Source organism: Notamacropus eugenii, chromosome 1 (assembly GCF_028372415.1).
Source record: "Notamacropus eugenii isolate mMacEug1 chromosome 1, mMacEug1.pri_v2, whole genome shotgun sequence".
Classification (NCBI taxonomy): Eukaryota; Metazoa; Chordata; class Mammalia; order Diprotodontia; family Macropodidae; genus Notamacropus; species Notamacropus eugenii.
The window spans coordinates 485,469,373-485,491,668 of NC_092872.1; the positions used below are offsets into that span (position 1 = coordinate 485,469,373).

Consider the following 22,296-nt stretch of genomic DNA (forward strand, 5'->3'; position numbering starts at 1 on the left):
AAGTTACATCTTTAACTTAAATGTACGCACTTGTCAGGATATGGGATGAAAGGAAGAATGTCCGTTATGGCGAACGGAGCAGCTGGCAACTGTGGAGAGCACGGTTTTCAGCCGAGCGCCGAGGTCAGGAATCAGGTGGCAAAGGGTTGAGGAGAGGAACCACGGTATGTATAATCGGTAATCAGTCGGCTACTTAAGTCAACCGATCAGCCAGCATTTATTATACTCCGCACGCTGGAATATTTATCCTTGGAGATATGTTGTCTTCGGTCCTTCCTTCTGGAAAAGGACCGATGACATCCCCGGCATGAACAAGCCCAGCTCTCCGGGGAAACAACTTCCTTCACCAGTCCTTGCTTTCGAAACAGTTAGGAAGTCAAAATTAGGGACCAAACTGCCTAAAATTTGGGGAGTCAAATTGTCCAAATTAGGAAGTCAAAATTATGATCTCAAATTGTAAGAAATGGGGATTAAAAAATAGGAAAAAATTGGAGTCAGATTGTCAGAATTAGAAAAGCAATTTGTCAAGAATAGGAAGTCAAAATAAGGGAGTCAAATTGTAAAAAATTAAAGAGTAGAATTGTTCAGCTGTCTCCAGAGGGGCCAGGTGACTTTAGCTTGGGTGGGAAACTATCAATTAATCCCAATTATGTGGGTGGGATGTCCTCTCAGAATTAAAGGTACAAGACACTAATAGGAAACAGGGGAAACAGAATTTCCCCCATCTTTTCTTGTAACAGGGGCCACTGACCCAAAATGTGATGGCTAAGTGTGGATGTGTTGGAGAAAAGCCTCATGATTTGTTCTATTATGGAGGAATGTGAGATAGAAGTTCACATTTCCCTTAGAGCTAAGTCATGGTCACTCACCACTTGGGAGTCCATTGCCTTCAAAACTTCTTAGACTGGCTACGTATATGTCAAATGATGAATGCCCTTTCTCCTTTATTGTCAGGCTGGTAGAATATAAGCTTGAGGGGACTGAAGATCTTGATTGTGTATTTGTATCCCCAGTGCCTAATAGTGTCTGGCACTCTGTTGGTACTTAATAAGTGCTTGTTAATTACCTTCGAGGTAGATCACAGACGTGATTTTCCCCAGGTGATTTTTCCCCATGCTGACCTATCTAGGTATTCCTTTTTTCCTAATTTGACTGTTGGTTAACTTTTTTTAATTAAGCACAAAATTCTTTGTATGACCAGGGTTCATAGACTGACCAGTAAGACAAACCTCATCCACAAAATAAGAGAAACCAATCTTGTTCCTCCTTAGGAACCCTAAGATTGCTGGAGCTGGGTTGGAGTCCTGGCTGTTACTCACTCTGTGACCTCTGACAAGTTGTCTGGGTCCCAGTTTATAAAATTAAGAGGCATGGGTGGAATTTGGTTACTCGATAAGATCAAGGCTCCTTCAAGTTCTGATGTATTGTGTTCAATTATGTTTTTCTTTAGAATCACCTCCTAATTTACATTATGCAGAATGTAAGCTCCATGAGACCAGGGATCTTTTCATTTTTGTCTTTGAACCCCCAGTTCCTATCAGTATGTGGCACATAGTATGCACTTATTTACAATGTTTGTTGATTGAGCCCCACCCCTACAGATGACTGAGTTGCCCACTTGTTCTCCACCAGATGACACAGTGGAAAGGAGTTCTTTTCTTTCCAGTCCCCTTCCCATGGTCTTGGCCTTGGCTGCACATCCCTATCCTCCAAACACATCTCTGATGTTAGGGGACCAACATGTGAGTGCATGCATAAGTGGGGACTGAGAAGAGAAACAAGTCAGCAAAGGTTTTTGATTTATTTATTCAACAGTCTAGTTACAAAAATAAAGAGAAGCACTATGGAAAATAAATGGTAAAGTACAGTGTAATCCAGTCCCTCTGTCCACCTGAGCTCCAGGGAACAGCAACATTTCAAGGAGCCACCTTCAAGACAGAACTTCCCATGAAAAAGTGACTCTACGTCAAGGACCTCTTTTAGGAGATGAAGCTGCACTAAGGATGGTTTTGCACACTTACAGTAGCTACACCTGCCCCACAAATGCCAGTTCTTATTATGGCCACTACATGTGCTGTTTAAGTTAAGATCACATTCTTTCTACATCTACTTACAAATCCAAGTATTTATGACTCTCTCTTCCCCACTCCGATCTCCCTGTCTCTGCCTCTCTACACACACACACACACGCACGCACACACACACACGCACAGACACACACACACGCACAGACACGCACACACGCACAGACACGCACACACGCACACACAGACACACCTTTTGAGGGTTGGCCGAAATCCAGAGCTATCTTCCTCCCAGTTCTATCTTTCTCAAATGGGCCAGAGTGGAGGAAGGTTTCACAAATAGCAGTCCCCTGGGATAGCTGAGGATGTAGCCTACAGTTTTCCCCACTCAAAGTGTTTGGCTGTACCTAACAAATTCCCCAACCTCCTCCCATAATGCCTACAGTCCTGACTAATTTCAGGAACAAGGTGACATTCACCAAAGAAAGGTTAGGCCCAGGAAAAGGAAATGTGGTTTAATGGATGACCTGGGCACCTGGACTCTACCCCTGAGGCTGAAGGAGAGAGGAACAGGAGAAGGAAGACTCAGATTGAAATACTAACTTGTTGTTCTCCAAAGTGACACCCTGTGCCCAAAGGGGCAGCTGTTGGCTGTGGCAGCTGGAGTCAGCAGCAAGCACCTTTGACAGCATCAGAACCGGATCCTGGTCAGGCATGCTCCGTGGGACCTGAGCCAGGCCCGTTGACGTGAGGGAGCACTGGTGTCCCCTGCACAGGGACCGTGCCAGGCTCTGCAGAAGACACTAGCAGAGGTGCTGAGAGGCCGTCAGGGGAGAATGAGGTGAGGTCCTGCCTCCAGTAGGCTTCACACAGGGGCAGATCAATTGTGTCGCAAAGACTGTAGCTTTTCCATAGCCAAAAAAAACCCCAGGAAGAAAGACAGCAGGAGCAGGGAGAGGTGTGAAGGCAGGGAAAAGGGAATAAAAGGAAAAAAAAAAGCAAGACAAGCAGAGCATTTAGAAAACAGTACCAATCCTCAAAGAAATCCCTACCCACCCAAATCTGACTGACTGCTTCCTAATTCCCAGGTCTTGGTCTTCATGAAATGGCCTCACCCTAAACAAACCTGATTATAAGACATTCGGATTGGTGCAAAACTGGGCAATTACCTGCTAAAAAGAAAGATTTATTGTAGGATCCTATGACTTTGAAAGTTGGAGCACCATCACAAAGTCAAGTACACACATGCGTTCACTCCCTCTCGTCTATTTGTCCATTGCTTTGCATGTGTTTGTCAGTTATTTTTAAATATGAATTCCTGGGTCCTGCAAGGTGGGAAGAAATGTGCTACAATGGAAAGCTTCTGAGGTTCACAGCCTAACTGGGATACTCACTACCTGTGTTCTCTTAAGGGCAAGTCATTGGGCCTCAGTTTCTTCCTCTGTAAAAGGAGGGGACTGAACTAGGTGGCCTCTTGGGACCTCTTCCTGATCTAGATGCAAGACCCTACAACTCAAGAGACTTCTAAGGTTTCTGACTCTAGGTCCACGCTCCTATCACTTCTCCGAAAGCTGGGATCACATCTGTAGGGGAGTTTTGTTTTTAAAGACAAGCTCAGCACAGCACAAGACCATCAATGCTACCGCACAAGTGGCTAAAACAATGCCTGTGGTCAACCCCATTGCAAGAAGCCAACAGTTCCTGCTACAGTTTTGAAGCAGCAAAAACGGGATGAGAGTGGATGGAATATTACAGAGGGACCTCAAAAGGCCCAGTCACAATCTGACTCATCCCTCAGGTTTCTTACATCTAAGTATTTGTACTAAATACCTGGGGCAAAACATTCCAGTATCCTTGCCAAGAAAACCCCATGGACAGTATTGGTGTGCTGCTGTCCAGGAGGCCAGGAAGAGAAAACACAACTAAGCAAAAACAACAAAGGTCTATCTGACTTCAGGCCTTAGTTTCCTTATCTGTAAAATGGGAGGAGAGGGAGAATGAATGATCTCAAGGCCCCTTTTGGCTCTAGGTCCTAGAACTTGCTCCTCTCACCTCAGTTGGTCAAAAGCAGTTTCTTAGTCCCAGTTTTATTACAAGATACCTCAGTCTATCTCTAAACAGTCAATGACTATCATTCATTAAGTTCTGAGAACAATTTTATTTTAATTGGCTGTTTTATTGTCTTGAACTCTTGGTCTCTGGGCATGTCTGGGTGTCTGGGTATCTTCACATCTGGCCCTCCAACCTCCCCAAACCTGGTAATTTCTACCAGGTTCTGTCTGACATAAGCTTACAATCAGCTAACTGGTAGGGAAAAAAAGGGGGGGGTGGGGTAGAGGCAAACCAGGTGCTGTTTCTGAAAAGATAAATAGCTCATCCCTTTTCCAAGCCTGCTTAACTCTTGGATGCTGCTTTCCCTTCCTCTAGACCTCATCTGGCTCCCCAATCCTGGAAGTCCATCACAGACATGGAGCAGTGGGACACTCCAAAGAAAAAAAGCAGGAGAGTCAGGCTAGGGGAAAAAGCAAACAGGGAGAGACGGCAAAGTAGGTGCAAGAGAGCAGGAGGAGGAAAAAGGGGAACATAGCAGGGGTGACAGAAACAGCAGCTCGTATGGAGAAAAACATTTGGAGAGGAGCTTGGTGTCCCAGTTTGCTTACAGTAAAAACTTTATTTACATGGGAATGGGGTCAGGAGAATGGAAATTGGATAGAGAAGGAGAAGATTCAAATACTTAACAGGATGGAGACACATCGGAACAGTTTCAAAATCGTCATCATCATCATCATCAATCTGCCCCCTTAGAATTGCTGTAGAGGCCCTACACACAGGATGCATTATAGGGCATAATTTCCAACAGGGACTATCCCACTTAGCCCAAGCTTACTCTTACCACTACCCCATCCCCAACCACCATGACCACCACCACATTAAGGTACTCTGGGATTTCCAGGAACACATTTGAGGCATTTACCTACTTCAGGGGAGTAGGGAAGAAAGATGGGAGAGGCCATGGAGGATTTCACAGGTTTAAAGCACTTGGGAATTTGAGCTGAGGTCATCTTATTAGGTAGCACGGTGAATATGGGGAAAAAAGTAAATCTGACTGAACACTTAATGTGAAGATAAGGAGGAAGATGAGCAACAGAAAGGCACTGGTCTAGAAGCCCTGGACTTCAGGCCTGGTCCTGCCACTCACTCACTCACTCACTCTATGAGGGGGCCAGGTTCCTCATGTGTGAAATGAGGGAGCTGTAAAATCTCACCTCCCTAAGGCTCCTGTGCAGCTGCCGCTACATGTTCTCAAGGCCCCTTCTAGCTGGGGCATTCTAGGAGTCTGATTTTATGGTCATTTGAGTTACCCTATTCCAGGTCATGGAGTCCTTCCCATAGAGAAAAAAATCATCTTTTCTACTCTCAGGAGTTCAATTTTACCTGCACAGTGCCTGTACAACCGAAAGCACTTGGGAGAAACAATGACAAAGAGACGTCCTATGGGAGAGTGCCTTCCCTCAGGGGAAACTGGGCAAGGATGCTAAGAATTCAGGAGAGATGGAAGAGGTGGGATAGAAAGCTTGGCAGAGAATAACAGCTATAGGGCCTTTTGCCAAGTGATTTCTGACTCCAAAAGGGCTAAATTTCTCACTTTACATTTCAAGTATTTACAAGAGTTTGAGGCAATTAAGAGTTGGGATGAAACTGAGCCTCTTCAGAAAAATAAGAGTCACAAGAAGATTCAACTAATATATTTTAAATCCAGTCAGCTCTGGCCTTAGACTCTCTCCAAACAAGTTCACAAGCCTCTTTGGTGCAAAAATGAGTATTTTAAAGGCACTGTTAGGTCCAAAGGGGAAAAGGAGGCATAAAACCACCTAGAGATAATTCTAAAGATGCATCAGCTTTGTTGTGTCTACTGGGCACAGAGAAACAATTCACTTTTTCTCCCTAGGCCTCAATAAAATAAAATTGAGCTAGATGGCAGGGGATGGGGATAGGGAAGTGGAGTGGAAAAGAGCTTAACATGGGGTTCATTAACTGTGGAAATATTTCAGGAGGGCTATGAATTTGAGTAGAATAAAATGTACATCTTTACCTTCACTAACCTCTAACTAGAATTTGGCATTTCCTTCTATTGTTTGAAAACATTATTCTGAGGTATCTATGCACTTCACTAGACTGCCAGAGGGGTCCATGACCAAAAAAAAAAAAAAGAACTCCTGAGCTAGATGTCTTTAAGGCCCTCTCCAATTCTGACCTGCTATGACTTAACTGACACAGATAATCCCAAAGCAGATAATCCCAAAGTTAGGCTTTGAAATGCAGTGTCTGTTTGGAGATTTTTTTCACCGTTACTCTCACCTTCACCCTAAATCCAATCTGTCTCCTTGAGTTTATTTTAGATCAGGTTAACTAATGGTAGAATTGGTCTATGTTCCCTACATGGGAGAAACAAGGGCAGGCTGGTTGGCTGAGAGAAATCAAAGAGAAAACTGGCAATTTAAATGCGTAACAGAGTAGCATTTGAAAGTTAATTAGCATGTACTACCTTATCAGAGAGGCTGATGTACAAAGGCAGCTTAGTGCAGTACCGGCCTCAAGAGACACATTTTATTCCTTAGTCAAATCTCCTAAATGAGACTGAAGGTCTGTCTTCCAGTTCTGACACTCTAAGATCCTATGAGCATTCATTGTGGGATATCACCAAAATAAAAAGGCAGATATTCAAAAACCTACAGTGGGAACAATGTTTTAGTACAAATATCTTTGTTCTGTGACCAGTTATTCTGGAACAGAGGAGAACCCACACCCATAGCTCAGTCTCCATTTACTTTGGCATTACTGACTTCCCCAGACAAAGTGGGTACCTGGATCACCAAAGAGATTAATTTTTCTTTTAGAGGGCCAGGAGGAAACTACTGCCATCCTTTACTGGCCTTCACAGAGCTTCCCAGGTAAGAGATCGTCTCATTAGGGTGAGAAAAAACCCACAAAATTCAGGAAGGCCAGTAACCCTGGGTGGCACAGCTGTAGGAAGGACAAAGGGTTCATCCTAAGCCACTGATATGGCCAGCTCTCCTGCTGCCTGCTCCCTGGGAGAGGCGGATGAAGAAGGAAGAGGATGCAGTTTCACAAGCTTCTGGACTACATAGCCCTATTTGTACCTGGACGAGTAATACTCCTCCTCCAGCTCGTACAAGTCAATGGAAATCTCATCCCGCAGGGAAATAAGCTTCTTGTCACATTCATCCTGCAAGCCCCGAAGCTGCTGGTTGCGCTGATCGATAGCTTCATTCACCGAAGGAAAGTCATTGAGGATGAGAAATTGCTTGAGGTCAGACACGAGCTTCATCAGAGACTCCCCAGCACGGACCTTGGAATGTCAATGGATAAGATGGAAGGTGGGGTTTAGGAAGGCTGGGAAAATACAATTTGGAGACTGGACAGAGATCTGCCTGCAGAATTGTTTCCATAAAGGAGGAAACCTTCTACGTGAGGCCCTTCCTGAGTCCCCTCAGCTGCCAGCACCTCCCTTACTAAGGTTACTAACCTTACTAAGGTTACCTGGCATTAGATTTGTGTTTTCAATATAACTATTATACACACACATATATGCATGTGTGTGATGTGAAAAAATGAAAACATGCATTACATGTATGTTTTTTCTCCCATTTGAGGACACATTCCTTCAGGACACAGGCTTTCACTTTTATTTTTCCATCCCCAGTGCCTAGCATCAGCTTAGGTGCTTGACAGAGGCTGGATAGACCATAAATATGTCTGGTGCCTATAACTTAGCCCCTCATCTCTCTCTAGCCACCTTACAGTTCTTACCAACAGGGGAAGAAGCTGAGTCACCCAGGATGGCCTGTCCTCCTTCTAACCTTGATGGGGAAAGCAGAGAAGGAAGTTCTGAACAAGGCAATGTTTCTCCATGAGTTTACCAATTTACTCTGAAATTATATCGCCTCTTGGCCTCTGACTTTCAATAACTATAACAGCCCAACCTCAGAAGGACAAATTCCACCCCCACCCCCCCACCTTCTTCCTGATCTTGCCCCTCTTAGATCACAAAATTTTGGGGCAAAAGGGGTCTTGCTAAGTACCAAAGAGCCTTTTAGCAAGACCCTACCACAAGGGAGCACCACTGCAGCCAGTTTTCATTTGTGGGAGTTTCTGGGAACAGGGGAAGCACTGAGAAGCAAAACTTGTTTGGATCATGGCTCTTGAATATCTACAGGATGATGGCTATTCCTTAGCCTGATGTTCCCTGATGCCCTGGACACCTTCCACTTCTACAACCTCATCTCCCAAGATCCAACTAGAACCACTGTCAACTGAGTGGGGGGGGAGAGGGAGGAGGGCGGGGCGGGTCTGGGCTTTCTCATCTAGATACCTTTGCTCACAATATTTCTTAATAATGTCCCTTCCCACCTCCCTTGGCCTCTCTGAAGCCCTCTGTTTTTTAAATTTTTCTTTCAATGATAAACTGAACAAACATCAATAAACATAAGCAATGCCATCTACAAAAACCGGGAGATTATATATGGAGCTGAACTGTTACGTGCAGTATGGTTTTTTTTAAAGTTTAAAATAAAATAACACAATAGTAACAATGTCCCTTGCTTGTCTACCACTTCCTTTAGGAGATCCTCCTCACAGCCCTGGCCCCCAGGACATGTCTCTCTCCCCTGAACTCCTGCAAGACTTACCTGTCTGTATGGTTCAGGGATTAGCACTGGAGGCTATCTTTTCTGGGGAGGAGTTGGGGGGCCATCCTGTCTCCCTGACCAGACTAAGTTCTTGGAGGGCAGGGGCTATTTCTTACTCATCTTCATGTCTCTCACAGATCTCTCTAAACCAAGTAAATGCTCAATAAAGATCTGACTGACTGATGCAAGATTTGGGGCTTTTCTTCTTTCTTACCCTTTACCTGGCCTTTTTTGGCACTGACTGCAAAGAGCAAAAGTATTTTCTTTGGATAAAGTAGGAAGGCTGAGGACAGGCAACTGCATGGCCCAAATTCAGACTCCAAATTGGGGCTTCAGGGGGACGGAAAAGAGACACAACCAAGTTTTGGTATGAACTGCTGGAAGCAAAGAGAAAGTGCTGCTGCTGCTGCCTGCTTCTCAAAGCAAGACCCAGAAGAGCAAGGGAGAAGGACGAACAAGGCTTACTCACAATATTGGCAGCTCTCACGTGCATCTCATAATTGTCCTGCTCGCCCTGAGTTGCCCGGGACACCTGAGTTTCATCTTCAATCTAGAGGAGAAACAAGAACAATGTGCAACAATGTATAAACCAAGCCTCTTGTCACTTAAAGAGCTTGCCAGAAACCTCTGGCAAGGGGAGGGGGGTAACAGGAAGGGAACAGGAGGCACTTATAAAGAGAGGGAGACTCATGGCCCCCAGGAGGGAAGAGATACCTTCCTCCCCACCCCAAGAATTCTGGGTTAAATAGAACGTCATCTCCCCTCCTCACCTGATGGCACAGTCTCTAGCACTGAGCCCCATCTTCCCAAAGGAGGGGCAGGAAAGAAAGGAAAAGCTGAGCACAGGGGAACTAAAAGATGATAATATAGCCCAAAAAGGGGGAGCGGAGGGACAGGCAGAGCAGAGAGATAAGATTTAATTTCCTAAGCTGCTGTTCTAATGATGATGATGATGATAAAAATAATATTCCCAGCACTCCTGACTTGGGGTGAAGATAATTCAGTTTGAATAAAAATTGCTCCCAAAAGGCACCCGAGTGTGGTTCAAACCAGATAAAAATACAATTGGGAAATATTTAACAAAATGAATAGAAATGCAATAAAACATAGATAATATTACTGTATGGTTTCTAAGTTAACATGCAGGCTACAGACATACTTAGACATGGTTTAGTGGTCCCTACCTTTATTTGATTTTTGACACTACTACAGGACTACATAGTTTTCAGAAAAAGTGATGGCCTAGATTGGCAGAGGCATTTTCTTTTCCTAGAAATTCCCCATATATCAATGTAATCACAGGTCCAGTCCCTATCATCCCCATTATAAAGACACTCTCCCCCCGCCCCACCAAAAAATCTCATGCTCACCAAAGGGTAGGTAACACAAATATGAGAGGAATAGTTAGAATGCTAGATGACCAGAAACCACTGAACAACCTAGCGCTTTTTTAACCCAAAGAAGAGGAAATATAGGAAAGCTACACAGCTGTCTTTTGATAGCTAAGGAACTACTACTTGGAAATAAGAGTAGCCTCATTCCACGTGGCCTCCCAAGACAAAACTAGGAACAAGAGGTAGAAATTACAGGGAGGCAGATTTCAGTTCCATAACACAGAAGAACTTCCTAATAACTCTCCAACAACTGAATAGGCTGCCAAGGGAGGTAGTAAGCTCTCTGTCAAGGGTAGGTGAGAGGAGGATGGATGATTCCTTGTCAGAGAAGTTGCTAGACTAGGGTTGGACTGCCACCTGATTCTAAGATTTCAATGACTCTCTGTCAGTGGATATTGGGCAGGTATTTAATATATTAACCCTTGATATAGCTGAAAACCCTCAATCTTAAAAGGCTAAAATTACGTTCATTCTAGTATTAATGTTAACATGTTTGGATTCTTTTAAAAATGGATAGCCATCTAAGGCATGTATGGTAATTCTTTCTTAACCCAATAGTTATTAATCCAGAACACACATTCTCCAACCACAACAGATTTTTGGCCTCCTTACTCACCATCCAACTCCTCTCATTTATATAGAAAGTAGGAAAGGAAAGGAACCTAAAACAATTCAATATTCTAAATTCCAACATACCAGATAAGACAGCAGTTTTTTAAAATTCAGGACAGGCTTAGGCTTTGGACCAAGTTTTTTTTCCCCTGAGACCCATAAACAAGATATACCCAGCCTTTGTCCTGTCACCTCCTATGAAGTGGGGGCGGAGGGGTTAGGAAGCTGGCTCCCCTACCTCTGCTTACCTTAGCTGTCTTTATGATCTCAGTGAAATTATCCATGATTGACTTGATATCATCTTTCAGCCTCTTGTTGTAGGACTGAAGAAGGGTCTCTTTGCTCTGGGGGAGGACTCTTTGTTGGGCCATTGCATTATCCTGGAAAGACAAGGCAAAGAAAAGATTAGAGTCAAGTATTATTAGTGGAAGCACTTGGAATCAGTAAGCCCTGGATTCAAATGCAGCCTCGGACACATTACTAAAATGTGTGACTGAATAAGTTCCTTCCCTATTCTTATAATCTAAAGTGAAAAAGGACATGGTGCCATGGGAAGACCATTGGACTTGGGAGTCAAGAGACCAGTGGCATGAACAGGCATTCAAAGGTTAAGTCACCTTGTGGCACTCCATCAAACATTGACTTGACTTGTTATAGTAAGGATTCTATAGGTGATGGCAACCTGGGTGAGAATTTTGCCTCCTGACGGATACTCTAGGCAACTCTCAAACTCTCAGAGCCTTACTTTCTTCATCTGCAGATGGGTGATGCAGTAGAAAACCCTCCAAGGCCTGTAGAAGATCTGGCCTCAGTCACTAGTTACGTGACCCTGAGCAAATCACTTAACCTCTCTTGGCTTGTTTCTTTATCTGGACAGTAGGGATAAGGGCACCTAGCCGCCAGGGATGTTTCGAGGATCCAATCAGATACTGTTAGTATTATGTATTATCTAACTAAGCTGCTAGCCGATGGGCAGCCCATAAGTGTTTAACACACGGCTGCCCCTCTCTCCCTTGGTTTCTGCATCTGTAAAATGGGGATAAGAACAGTTCGTGCATTCCCTGCCTTCTCAGGGTCACAGAGACGAAAGCGCTTTGCAAACCTCACAAGCGTGAGGGAGGATGCTAAGCGGCAGGGGGCAGGCTGGGGGCACTCCTTCAGTTTCTTGTCATTGTGAGCGCTGGGCACGGAACCACCAGCCCTGGCACTTGGCGCTTAATAAAAGCTGGTCTACGCCTCGATCTTCCTCGTCCATAAAACGAGGGGTTGGACGCCGTGTGTCAGAGGCCAGATTTCAGTTCGGAGCCTTGGGTCACACTCCAATTCAAAATCGTTAAACGTCGGCCGGATGGAAGACGCGGCGCCGGGCGCTGGGGGTACAATGGGGGGGGAGGTGGGGCAGGGGAGCCGGGCCGGCCCTCAGGACGCTCACACTTTCCCCGCGGGCCGAGCGCCTCCCAGCCCAGGCAGGCACGACCAGCGAAACACGCGTGCCACCCAGGCCGCCTACGGGCGGGGGAAGGGCAGGAACGCGACCCAGGGGGCTGCAGCCCCGGATGGGCAAAACGAAGATGATTACGTCGCGCCAGCCAGGACCCTTACCTGTCTCCTCTGGGAGTCAGAACTTGGTCTCGCTCAGCTCGGCTCTGCCGGGGTAGCCTAAGAGATATGCGCCACGGTCCCTTTAAAAGCTACGCCGGGAGCGGGGAGAGGAGGAGAGTGTTTCCGCTTTGGCCTTTAAGACCACCTCTTTCCCACAAACCCTAAAATTGTAAATCCCGCGCATGCGCAAGCTCTCGCGAGAGCCGCGGACTAATACATATTACCCATAAGTCTCTTCTCTTCCTTTCTCGTTAAGCCGGCCAAGATGGTGAGTCTTTCTGCTTTTTCGCGGGATATGGGGTCTGTTTCTATCCATCTCCATCGACTGCCTTTGCGGGTCCCAATTGAGCAGCTTCTACCTGAGGAGGCTTCCAGGGGTCTCTCCGCCGGACCTGGGGTTGCAGGATGAGGGAAGGGACTGCGGCGGGGATGGAGGACGGGCAGGCTGCTCGCAGGGTCTGGGAAGGCCGCCGGGCCTGAGCCGGGACCCCGTGGCAAGAGAGGTTAACCCTGTCGGTGCCGCAATATGAGGGCTCTTGGCGGCCCTCGAATCCAGCGGCCAGTCGGGTTGCACACTGGGCTCGTACCCGGGGTTCAGTCTCCGAAGCAACGGGGGGGGGGGGGGGGGGGGGGGGTGTTTGGATTTGGCTCCAGCCGCCCAGAGCATTCGGGGAACTGGGCCGGGGTCGTGGAACGTTAGCGTTAGGAGGGACCCCAGAACGTAGACTGTCAGCTAGAAGATTATCTAGTTAAATGTTTTACCGGTGGGGAAACTCAGATCCAGAAAGCGAAAACTGATTTAATCAAGGCTCGTGGTTTACCAGTGGCAAACTAGAGGCAACTAGGCCTGGATTTACGTCAGGAAGACCCGAGTTCAAATTCGGCCAACAACATGGTGTGACTGAACAAGTTATTTAACTTCTGCTTGCCTCACTTCAGAACTCCTAAAAAATTGGGGATAATAACAGCACGTACTTCGCAGAGTGTTATAGTGCCTAACAAGTAGCACGTGCTGTGTAAATGCTTATTCGCTTTCCCTTCAGTGGTTTAGCCAATTTTCTTGCCAAATCAAATTGAGCTTTTATTAAGCACTAGGGATAGATAAGGCTTGAGTGAGCCACAATATTAGATGCTTTGGTAAGCTGCTTCCTGGGTAACTGAGAGATGGGCAAATTGCTTGAAATTTTGCAAAAATCCTTCCTGCAAGTGAGAGGTTAAAAATCGTGATGCTGCAAAGTGTGTCCTATAGTACAGGTACCTTATCCCTCTCCCACTCCCCAATCTGGGATGTAAGGGTCACTTTAATGACCAAAAGTGAGAATAGGATCATAGACCTAAGATGGGTGGGGGAATCTCAGAGGCTGTCTCTTCCAACTCCATTTTAAAAATGAGTAAAGTAGGGCTAGGGCAGTTGGGATTTTTCACCTGAGATGTAAGTTGTGTTTGAACATGTCTCATTATCCCAGAAGCAAGGATGTGTTGGGAGAGGGGTACAGCTGAGAGGGCTGACACTGACTAGCAGATTTCTTCTTTTTAAAGCCAAAGGGGAAGAAGGCCAAGGGGAAGAAGGTGGCTCCGGCCCCTGCAGTGGTAAAGAAGCAGGAGGCCAAGAAAGTGGTCAATCCTTTGTTTGAGAAACGACCCAAGAACTTTGGCATTGGTGAGTTATAGTGGTATGTTGGGTGTGTAGGTGGACTCAGAAAGTTTTAATCTTCCATCAATTAGCCAAATATTTAAACAACCCACAAATACGGATTGGGAATTGAGAGAATAATCTGGTGTGGTTAGTTTTGTTACGAGGCAGAGGGGTTGCTGGTAACAGACTCCACCAAGAATTACAGTTGTGCAAATGATGGAAAAGAATATTTGCTATCTTGAATGATGGTGATGACATTTCATAACCACCAAGATCACTGATGCACTATTTTTATAAATTAAAACAATCTGAGTTAAGATTGCAAGTTCATAATATTTTCTTTATTAGGTCAGGACATCCAGCCCAAAAGGGACCTTACTCGATTTGTCAAATGGCCTCGGTACATCAGACTGCAGCGTCAAAGGTCTATCCTTTATAAACGTTTGAAAGTCCCACCGGCAATTAACCAATTCACCCAAGCTTTGGATCGTCAGACAGGTAAAGAGAAACTCCTGATTTGGTCTATTCTATTTAAAGGCACTTCTGTCAGCACAGGTTTTTAATATTTTGAAGGGTTACATTTCTGACACAAGTGTGCCTAAAACTTAGTTTTGAATGGTTTTGTATAGATATGAACTGCTTAAGACATAAGTTATTTTCTTGTCTCAGGGCTAATATGATCCTTATATTGTTTCCAGGTCTGTTTATTTCATAATGACTTTGAAATGCCATTAATTTCTGGCATAACTGGAGGAATATGTGCAGATGATGATTACGATATTTGCTATCTGAGTAGCAGTGATTACATACTTAACCACCAAGATCGCTGATGCACAAATTGTAAGGAACATAAAGATAGTTGTCTTAAAACCAAAACCTTAACCAACAAACTTGTTTGTTTTCCAGCTACTCAGCTGCTTAAACTGGCTCACAAGTATAGACCAGAGACAAAGCAAGATAAGAAACAAAGGCTGCTGGCTCGGGCTGAACAAAAGGCTGCAGGCAAAGGAGACATCCCCACTAAGAGACCACCAGTCCTCAGAGCAGGTAAATTAGTTTCTTATCTAAATTGGTAGATTGATAGATGAATGTTGGACAAGCTATTGCAATGATGTATGAATTTCTTCACCTGAAATAATTGTGTAGATCAAATACACGAGCTTTTTAACCCTGAGCCATAGCTGAAGATACACTGTTTGTGGTTATTTTTGACCAAAGTAGGTAAAAGCTAGAAAGTAGTAATGAATAGCCCATGTAAACTCTGGTTTATGTTTTTTAGGTGTTAACACTGTTACTACCCTGGTAGAAAACAAGAAAGCACAGTTGGTAGTGATTGCACATGATGTGGACCCCATTGAGGTAAATTCTTAACTTGGGAAATTATAGAAGGGGTGGAAATATGGTAATCTTATATCAGGAGTAATAAAAAAAACATACTGGGTGGTTGTTTTTTTTTTTAACGTGGTCAATCACAGTAAATATGATAGAAGTTGTTTAGTTCCCTGAAATGTTTTTAAGAAATTAAGATCCTATAGCAAACAAGCTTTTTTGGCTTTTGCAATGATGTATTGAATTTCTTCACCTGAATTAATAGCAATGAAGAAGAAATATACGAGCTTTTTAACCCTGAGCAAATGCCAAAGACAAGTTAATTTATTTCTTGTGTGATAAATGCTGTAGCTTTAATTACAAATATGTCTTCCAGCTAGTGGTCTTCCTACCTGCCTTGTGCCGGAAAATGGGGGTTCCTTACTGTATTATCAAAGGTAAAGCCAGACTGGGTCGCTTAGTTCACAGAAAGACCTGCACAAGCATTGCCTTCACACAGGTTAACCCGTAAGTATATTTTATTACTCAGTCACTTAACTGCTTAAATCCAAAAAGGTTCTGTGGGAAGAGCTTAAATTTGTCCTATCCTAAGAGTTGCTGTTTGCTTATTTTACGTGTCTGACTGCAATATACCTTCACATGTTTGACTTTTGAAAGCTCAAGGGAAATTGATTGGCTAACCTTGAGAATTTGCTACTGAACCGAGTAAAAATACATAATCAAACCTTTTGACAATGATGCGCAGAATTTCTTCGCCTGAAAAGACCATGTAGCAACATCGACCCTGAGACAAAAGGTTCAATGTCTAAAACTGGCAGACAAAATTGTTAAAGGGTTCTGCAGTGTTGACTTTTCTGATCTTTCTCAACAGTGAAGATAAGGGAGCTTTGGCTAAGCTGGTAGAAGCCATCAAAACCAATTACAACGACAGATATGATGAGGTAAGAACTAATTTATTTGTAAACTAAGTGAATACACAGATAACATTTTTTTACCACCAAACTTAATTTAAATGGGTTACCATATTCATTCATACACAATGCTTATCTTTGATTATTAATGGGAAAACCTTGACAGGCTTTGACATTCTTTTAAAGGGGTGGGGAACGTATTACACGTTAACCATTTTTTTCTTTGTGCTTTCAGATCCGTCGTCACTGGGGTGGCAATGTTCTGGGTCCAAAATCAGTGGCTCGTATTGCCAAGCTGGAAAAGGCAAAAGCTAAGGAACTCGCAACCAAATTGGGTTAAATGTATATTTGACTTTTCCCTACATAAAAATAAAAATTTAAACAAAATGAAATTGAGTGGTTCTAGTACACGTGCGATCATGTATGTACCTACAAAATCAAAGTAATTTGGGGAGGACACTATCCAGCAAATGGGGCATCCAACCAGTAAGTTGACTACCATTTTTTAAATTAAGCACTTGTCTGCTGAGCATTGTGCTACTAATCACTGGGGGTACACCCCTACCCCCAGTTGCTTGTTCTGACTTCAGTCCACTGGAGAAAATGTTCATGAAGAAGATGGTGTGTGAAATCAGTCTTGACCAAAAATTCTAAGAGGTGAAATTAGGTGCAATATGGAGCACATAATATGTGGAAACCTGAGTAGGACATGGCACTGGAACTGTCAGGAGAGGGAGGGGGACCGGGAATTTAGCAAGGGGGGAGAGTCAAGTGGTAAACAACTTTAGATAAGTTTATTTGATCTTAGAAGCAGTAGTCAGCCACTGGAGGTGGGGAATAAGGGGGTGCCATCAGACCTGGACTAAAGAAAAATCACTTTAACAGCCATGTGAAAGATGGATGGGAAAGGGAATGATAAGACAGGGAAATCTGACACAATCTTGAAGTACATCAATATGAGAAATGATGACTGCACCAAAGTGGTATTTGTGTTAATAAAGAGGGGAAACATTTGGAAAGGATGTAGAGAAAGAAACAAAACTTGGACAACTAATGCATCAAATAGAGTAGAACTTGATTAGGTTTTTTAATTAGGAAAACATTTACAATTAATTCAGATACTATTAAAAGCTGGGTGTCAATACTCAGAAATTGATCTATTCCAGGCTATTCCTATATGTTTATGGTTACTTGTCCACACTCTTCCTTCACTGCTGTCTGCTAGGGTAGTCGAACAAACTTCTTAAACCACATGTATGATGTTGCTGCACATAGTCCATACCTGGTGAGAAAAGTAAATTAGTCCTGGGAAATTAGAGGGTATAATATATATGCCATGTTTAAGCTCTGTATGATCTAATAACTTACCAAGTAATGATGTACTGCATATGTTCATTCCTCAGGGTTACTCTTGTTTGGCCACCAATGGGCCCTCCTGGGACTGTGCTTTCTATAGAAAGGAATGATCAAACAGCTTATGTATTTTGTGGCCATTTTTATTTTTTTCAATGCCTAAAAATAAGTTTTAAAAATTTACAGACATAATTTAGCGATTCATAAAGTATTTCTGCACGTTGGACCTCAAATGGTAAAACAAACTCATCTACTCTTTCTCCACTAAAAGCAACTAGCCATCCAGACTATTTTTACCTCCTAGGTTCCCCTGCCAATTACTAGGGAAAGTGAAGCATTCAATTCCCAACTATAAATTACCTCCCAAGAAAATTTTAATGTAAGTCAAGAAACTGCTTAGAGTTAAGTCTAAGGAAGGGAGAGTTGGAAGAACACCGCCACCCACCCCCAATTCAAAATTCTATTCAAAACATACTGAAGTTGGCATCAATGAATATGGGCTCAGCGCCTGTGACTTTTGCCATGGCTTCCAGGTCCCGGTAATGCCAGCGGTTCTTCTCTGGTTTATTTTCAGGGACAAAGGGCTTCCGAGTTTCTGTCAATCTCACCATCCCAATCAGGTCAATTTCATCCTCAATCTAAAAAAAAAAAAGGCATATTTTAAAGATTTTGTTTGTTTGTTTTACCAGAATTCTTGCTCTAACTTATCAAAGTATTCAGTTCAAACCTTAATCCACATCTAGAGAAGTCTATCTTTTAATTAAAAATTATTTTTCTCAACCCTCCGTTTAAATCAGGGGTAGGAAACCCAAGGCCTCAGGGCTACATGTGGTCTTTTCAAGTGTAGCCCTTTTACTAAGGTGATTTGTTATGTGAAGTTTGGATTGAGTCAAAGGGCTGCACTTGAGGACCTAGAGATGCACATGTAGCCTTGAGGTCATAGGCTTGCCACTCCTGGCTTAAACATACAGGTGAGCAGCCTGCCCTGAAATAAATCCTCCCTGCAGGGAGGATAGACTAATATTCCTTACCTGGCCTTTCTGCCGAGTGTCTGGATTTATTCTTTTCCTGGGAACATATCCTCTATTCACTAGGATTGTGATCCTAGAGTTTTACAGGAGGAAAAAAAAATACTGTGAAAGGATAAATCTCTGCTCCTATATGATCCTGTTTTATATTATGGCATTAATGAGGTCCAGAAGGCCAGATGCTTTCCCATCTGACTGATTATGCCTTTTTTCCAGAACATAAATTAGAATATGTTTTAGCTATACTTAGGTGACCCATATGCCATCTGCCACCTACTTTCCCAAGCACTGGGCAGTAGGTTCTCCATTATCTCAGACATGACTAAGGGAGCAGTGGTGAATCCTTAGGTTAAAGTCCTTGCTCTGTCTCTAACATGAGCAATTCCCTTCACTTTGTACCTCGAACAGGTTTGGATAAAATTACCTCTTTCCATTCTAGCTCTGATTGCTTTTGTGACCAAAAGTGAGCCAAAAGTTTCTATGCTGTAGGTCTGATGGCAGTTTCTAAATGATGTGATTGTCACTGACTACAAGAACACACCTGTTCAACTACGTGGGCACTAAGAGTTGAGGGACACACCTGTTCTAGTGAGCAGTGAGGCATACATGAAGAAGTTAGGATATTGGGTGGAGGTGGCAGAAATATTGGGGCTGGGGGCAGCTCTATTAGGACTCCATCATTTAAAAACTGACATCAGGCCTCCAGCAGATAGAACAGAGGTACTCGTGGGTAGAGGTGTGCTGCTTCCAGGTTAAATGGTCAAACAGAGTTCTAAAATGGGAGGCTCATACATGGGCTAACAATACAACACTGGGGAAGTTAATTATAACTGCGCCTACAACTTAAGTCAGTTCCCAACCGGTTCAACTCACCCCAAATCAGTACAGTGGAAAGGAGTGACAACATTAGCACCACTTTCCACTGTGGAGGACATCCGGCCTGAATCCCAGGACTCTCGAGCAGGGTCCACCATGGTTCGGGGCAAGATATAGAGTTCCTTGGAGTGGTCAAAATGCCCCCTGACCTTCACAGGCCTATACTCCAAGTCTTGCAGCTCCATAGGACTATAGGGAAGGCAATAAAATGTTTATGAGGGGTGACTTCAGGAAAAACTGCCTTCCAAGGAATTGTTTGCACATCATTCCCCCTTAAGTGAAGATCCTTGAGTCTCATCTTTCTCCTTTCCTTTCCTTTTTTTTTTTTTTGAGACAATCTGGGTTAAGTGACTTGCCCAGCGTCACACAGTTAGTGCCTTGAGATTCATCTTACAGGCTCAGGAAAGAAAAAAGGAGAATAAAAATCCTCTTAGAGAAAAGTGAGTCAAACCATCTAAACTATAACCTCAGTGAATGGTTCTCATTAGTCTGCATAACAGGACTAACTGAAGGTACGGGATGAGAAGGCTGTGTGTCTTTACTTCATCCCTCTGGGGCTGAGTTTTTTCATCTGTAAAACAAGGGTGTGAGACTTAGGTAACTATGAACCTTCTGGCTCTGAAATTCTATGGATTAGCCCCAGGCCACAGTCCCTCACCATCTAATGGAGTATAAGTTACTAGGCAAGGCTGATCAGGACCCAGAAACAAGGGGAAGATGGGTGACTACTCACTCTGCAGGCAGAGGGATAGGCTCAGCTGTTACTCTTGATTCCAGCTCTGCAATTAGCTTCAGCTTCCACTTCCGACGCTGGACCTATGAGAGTAACCAACCCATGTATACCCACATGAGCCAAAAGCAGCAGAGCCAAGAGCTTCAGTACTCTAAAGAAAGACACGTTGGTCATTACCTGCCATGTTCCTAGGCCAAAGGCGGTTACAGGGATGAGCAATAGGAACCACTTATAAAACAAGTCTTCCTCTGATTTAGCAGTAGCTGCTGCTGTAGAGATGCTACGTCTGCTTGAATTCCAAACAGCCCCTGGAAGAAGCCAACAGGTTACAGCAAATTAAATTTGTCATGTTATCTTTTCCTAGTCTTGGAGTGTAACCTATAAATTTCTCCACCATCCCTACTTTTAACCTCTTCACAATTTGGGAGTCTGTGATATTTAGGAAATAAGCTATAATCCTAAAGCCAAAATGCTAAAAACTAGGGGGAAGCCTGAAGGCTAATCTTGACTCGTCACTGACTAGAACTATAGATTTATAACCTTTCCATGGCTTACCTCTTCCAGTGAGAAGGATCTAAAACTTATCCTCTCCCTTGAGGAAGTATATGGTAGAAGCTAAACCTGTGATTTCATTCACATAGGGAGCTCCCCAAAGAGGAAATTCCCACTACTAGAGCTGGTCAGCACTTTCTGTTCAATGTAAATGACCTTAAAAGAGTTGCCTAGGCCAGAGGGGTCAAACTCTTGCACGTGGACTCCCAATATAGCCAAAAACAAATTAAAATGTAATTGGGAAATACTTAGTAAAAAACCCAGCAATACAAGATAGATAATGCTAATTTGTGGATTTCAAAAAATGTAACTGGGAAATATTTAGCAAAAAAAAAAAATAGCAATACAAGAGAGATGATGTTAATTTGTGGTTTTCCAGCTCAATATGCAGCCTACAGGGATGATTTCTATTTGAGTTTTACACCAGTGCCTTAGGCTTAGATGACTTGCTCAGGGTTACAATGCTGTGTATCACTGCTGAGACTTACTGAGAATAAATGCTTCATATTCTTAAAGCATAGTGCTAATTATTATAACTGTTGACAGTGGATGTGAATACCTTTAACATTTTCAGGAAGTAGGGCGTACTCAGAGTACGTTTGTTTTGCGTTAACAGTTAAATGCAAATCTGGTTCCTTGGTCAAAGCCAAAGGCAGCACCAATATTCCTTTACACCGGCGGTAACAGTCCTAATTCCCTTACGTTAATCTATCTTCCCCAAGTTCCCAGCAGTGCCCTACACACGGCCAGCAATTTTTAGGTATTCATTGCATGAAACGGAACGAAACATAAAGGCCGACAAGAAGAAAGCGGTGAAGCCGAGTCGGGAGTCCGAAGACTTAGATGCGGGAGCTATCTCCCACGGTCCAACCCACGGTAAAAACCCTAGAGCTGTGGAAACTGAAGAACTTCAGACAGACGCAGCCCCGAGGGGGCCCTGTCGGGGAGGGCGAGCCAAACGTGGGCCTCGGCTTTCCCAGCTACCAGCACCACGCTTTGCCCTCCGCCGAATTCCCTCCTCACCTGGGAGCCACCGGCCCAGGGAAGAGGCACCAAGGCAGCTGCTTCGGAAAGGGTTAATCAGGTCCTGCGGGGAAGGGGACACAAAGAGGGCAGAAAGATCAGCTCCGTGCGCAGAGCCACAACAACGTACACAACTCCACAAGGTCACAGAAAAGAATCTTGAAACGACACTCAGTGAGCAGCTCCGTTTCCGGGAGAGTCGGGGGAACTACGGCTGCGGGATGCTGCATACCGCCTCAGCCCGGGGTCAAGGGGTCGGGGGGTTTCTTTCACCGTTTCCCGCAAAGATCCGGCCCGCAGCCTCGGTACGCTCTGCCAACACCCCGGCGCAAGCCCTCCCTGCCCCCAAGCGCGCAGGGCTCCTCGGCCTCAGCCCCGCCCTCACCGAGGCCGGGGGAACGCGCCGTTGCGGGACCCTCCTCAGACAGAGAACCCGAACCAACATTAGCCTGGCAGCCATGACAGCCGCGCCAACTACTTCCGGGTTATAGCGCGCAGGGGAGGGGAGGGGGA

General features: G+C 44.3%; 3 protein-coding genes and 4 non-coding genes across 10 annotated transcripts; 5 read left to right on the top strand and 2 right to left on the bottom strand.

Annotated features, from left to right (window-relative positions):
* Positions 1 to 1,790: 1,790 nt before the first annotated feature.
* On the bottom strand, positions 1,791 to 12,559 carry MED22 (mediator complex subunit 22). 2 transcript variants are annotated; one of them, XM_072632852.1, is made up of 5 exons: positions 12,343 to 12,559; positions 10,989 to 11,120; positions 9,204 to 9,284; positions 7,187 to 7,395; positions 1,791 to 2,928 (listed from the first exon to the last, which is right to left on the bottom strand). In XM_072632852.1, exons 2-5 carry the CDS (start codon positions 11,109 to 11,111, stop codon positions 2,733 to 2,735), a joined length of 609 nt encoding a protein of 202 aa, XP_072488953.1. In that variant the 5' UTR covers positions 11,112 to 11,120; positions 12,343 to 12,559; the 3' UTR covers positions 1,791 to 2,732. The 2 variants fall into 2 exon arrangements, with proteins under 2 accessions (XP_072488953.1, XP_072488954.1); XM_072632853.1 differs by lacking the exon at positions 12,343 to 12,559 and adding an exon at positions 11,843 to 11,922.
* RPL7A (ribosomal protein L7a) lies at positions 12,452 to 16,605 on the top strand. The gene is made up of 8 exons (XM_072632851.1): positions 12,452 to 12,610; positions 13,882 to 14,002; positions 14,327 to 14,476; positions 14,885 to 15,025; positions 15,258 to 15,337; positions 15,684 to 15,814; positions 16,179 to 16,248; positions 16,454 to 16,605. Exons 1-8 carry the CDS (start codon positions 12,608 to 12,610, stop codon positions 16,556 to 16,558), a joined length of 801 nt encoding a protein of 266 aa, XP_072488952.1. The 5' UTR covers positions 12,452 to 12,607; the 3' UTR covers positions 16,559 to 16,605.
* Positions 14,187 to 14,263, top strand: LOC140521829 (small nucleolar RNA SNORD24). Its single transcript, XR_011973111.1, has one exon. It is a non-coding gene; the product is annotated as a small nucleolar RNA SNORD24 (small nucleolar RNA).
* Positions 14,739 to 14,812, top strand: LOC140521830 (small nucleolar RNA SNORD24). Its single transcript, XR_011973112.1, has one exon. It is a non-coding gene; the product is annotated as a small nucleolar RNA SNORD24 (small nucleolar RNA).
* On the top strand, positions 15,082 to 15,157 carry LOC140521827 (small nucleolar RNA SNORD36). The gene has a single exon (XR_011973109.1). It is a non-coding gene; the product is annotated as a small nucleolar RNA SNORD36 (small nucleolar RNA).
* On the top strand, positions 15,534 to 15,613 carry LOC140521826 (small nucleolar RNA SNORD36). Its single transcript, XR_011973108.1, has one exon. It is a non-coding gene; the product is annotated as a small nucleolar RNA SNORD36 (small nucleolar RNA).
* Positions 16,242 to 22,256, bottom strand: SURF1 (SURF1 cytochrome c oxidase assembly factor). Of its 3 annotated transcripts, XM_072632847.1 has the most exons (9): positions 22,169 to 22,256; positions 21,784 to 21,847; positions 20,386 to 20,516; positions 20,209 to 20,291; positions 19,473 to 19,664; positions 18,603 to 18,675; positions 18,047 to 18,209; positions 17,587 to 17,668; positions 16,242 to 17,500 (listed from the first exon to the last, which is right to left on the bottom strand). In XM_072632847.1, exons 1-9 carry the CDS (start codon positions 22,241 to 22,243, stop codon positions 17,440 to 17,442), a joined length of 924 nt encoding a protein of 307 aa, XP_072488948.1. In that variant the 5' UTR covers positions 22,244 to 22,256; the 3' UTR covers positions 16,242 to 17,439. The 3 variants fall into 3 exon arrangements, with proteins under 3 accessions (XP_072488948.1, XP_072488949.1, XP_072488947.1); XM_072632848.1 differs by lacking the exon at positions 21,784 to 21,847 and having other exon boundaries at positions 22,169 to 22,252; XM_072632846.1 differs by lacking the exon at positions 21,784 to 21,847 and having other exon boundaries at positions 21,914 to 22,243.
* Positions 22,257 to 22,296: the final 40 nt, after the last annotated feature.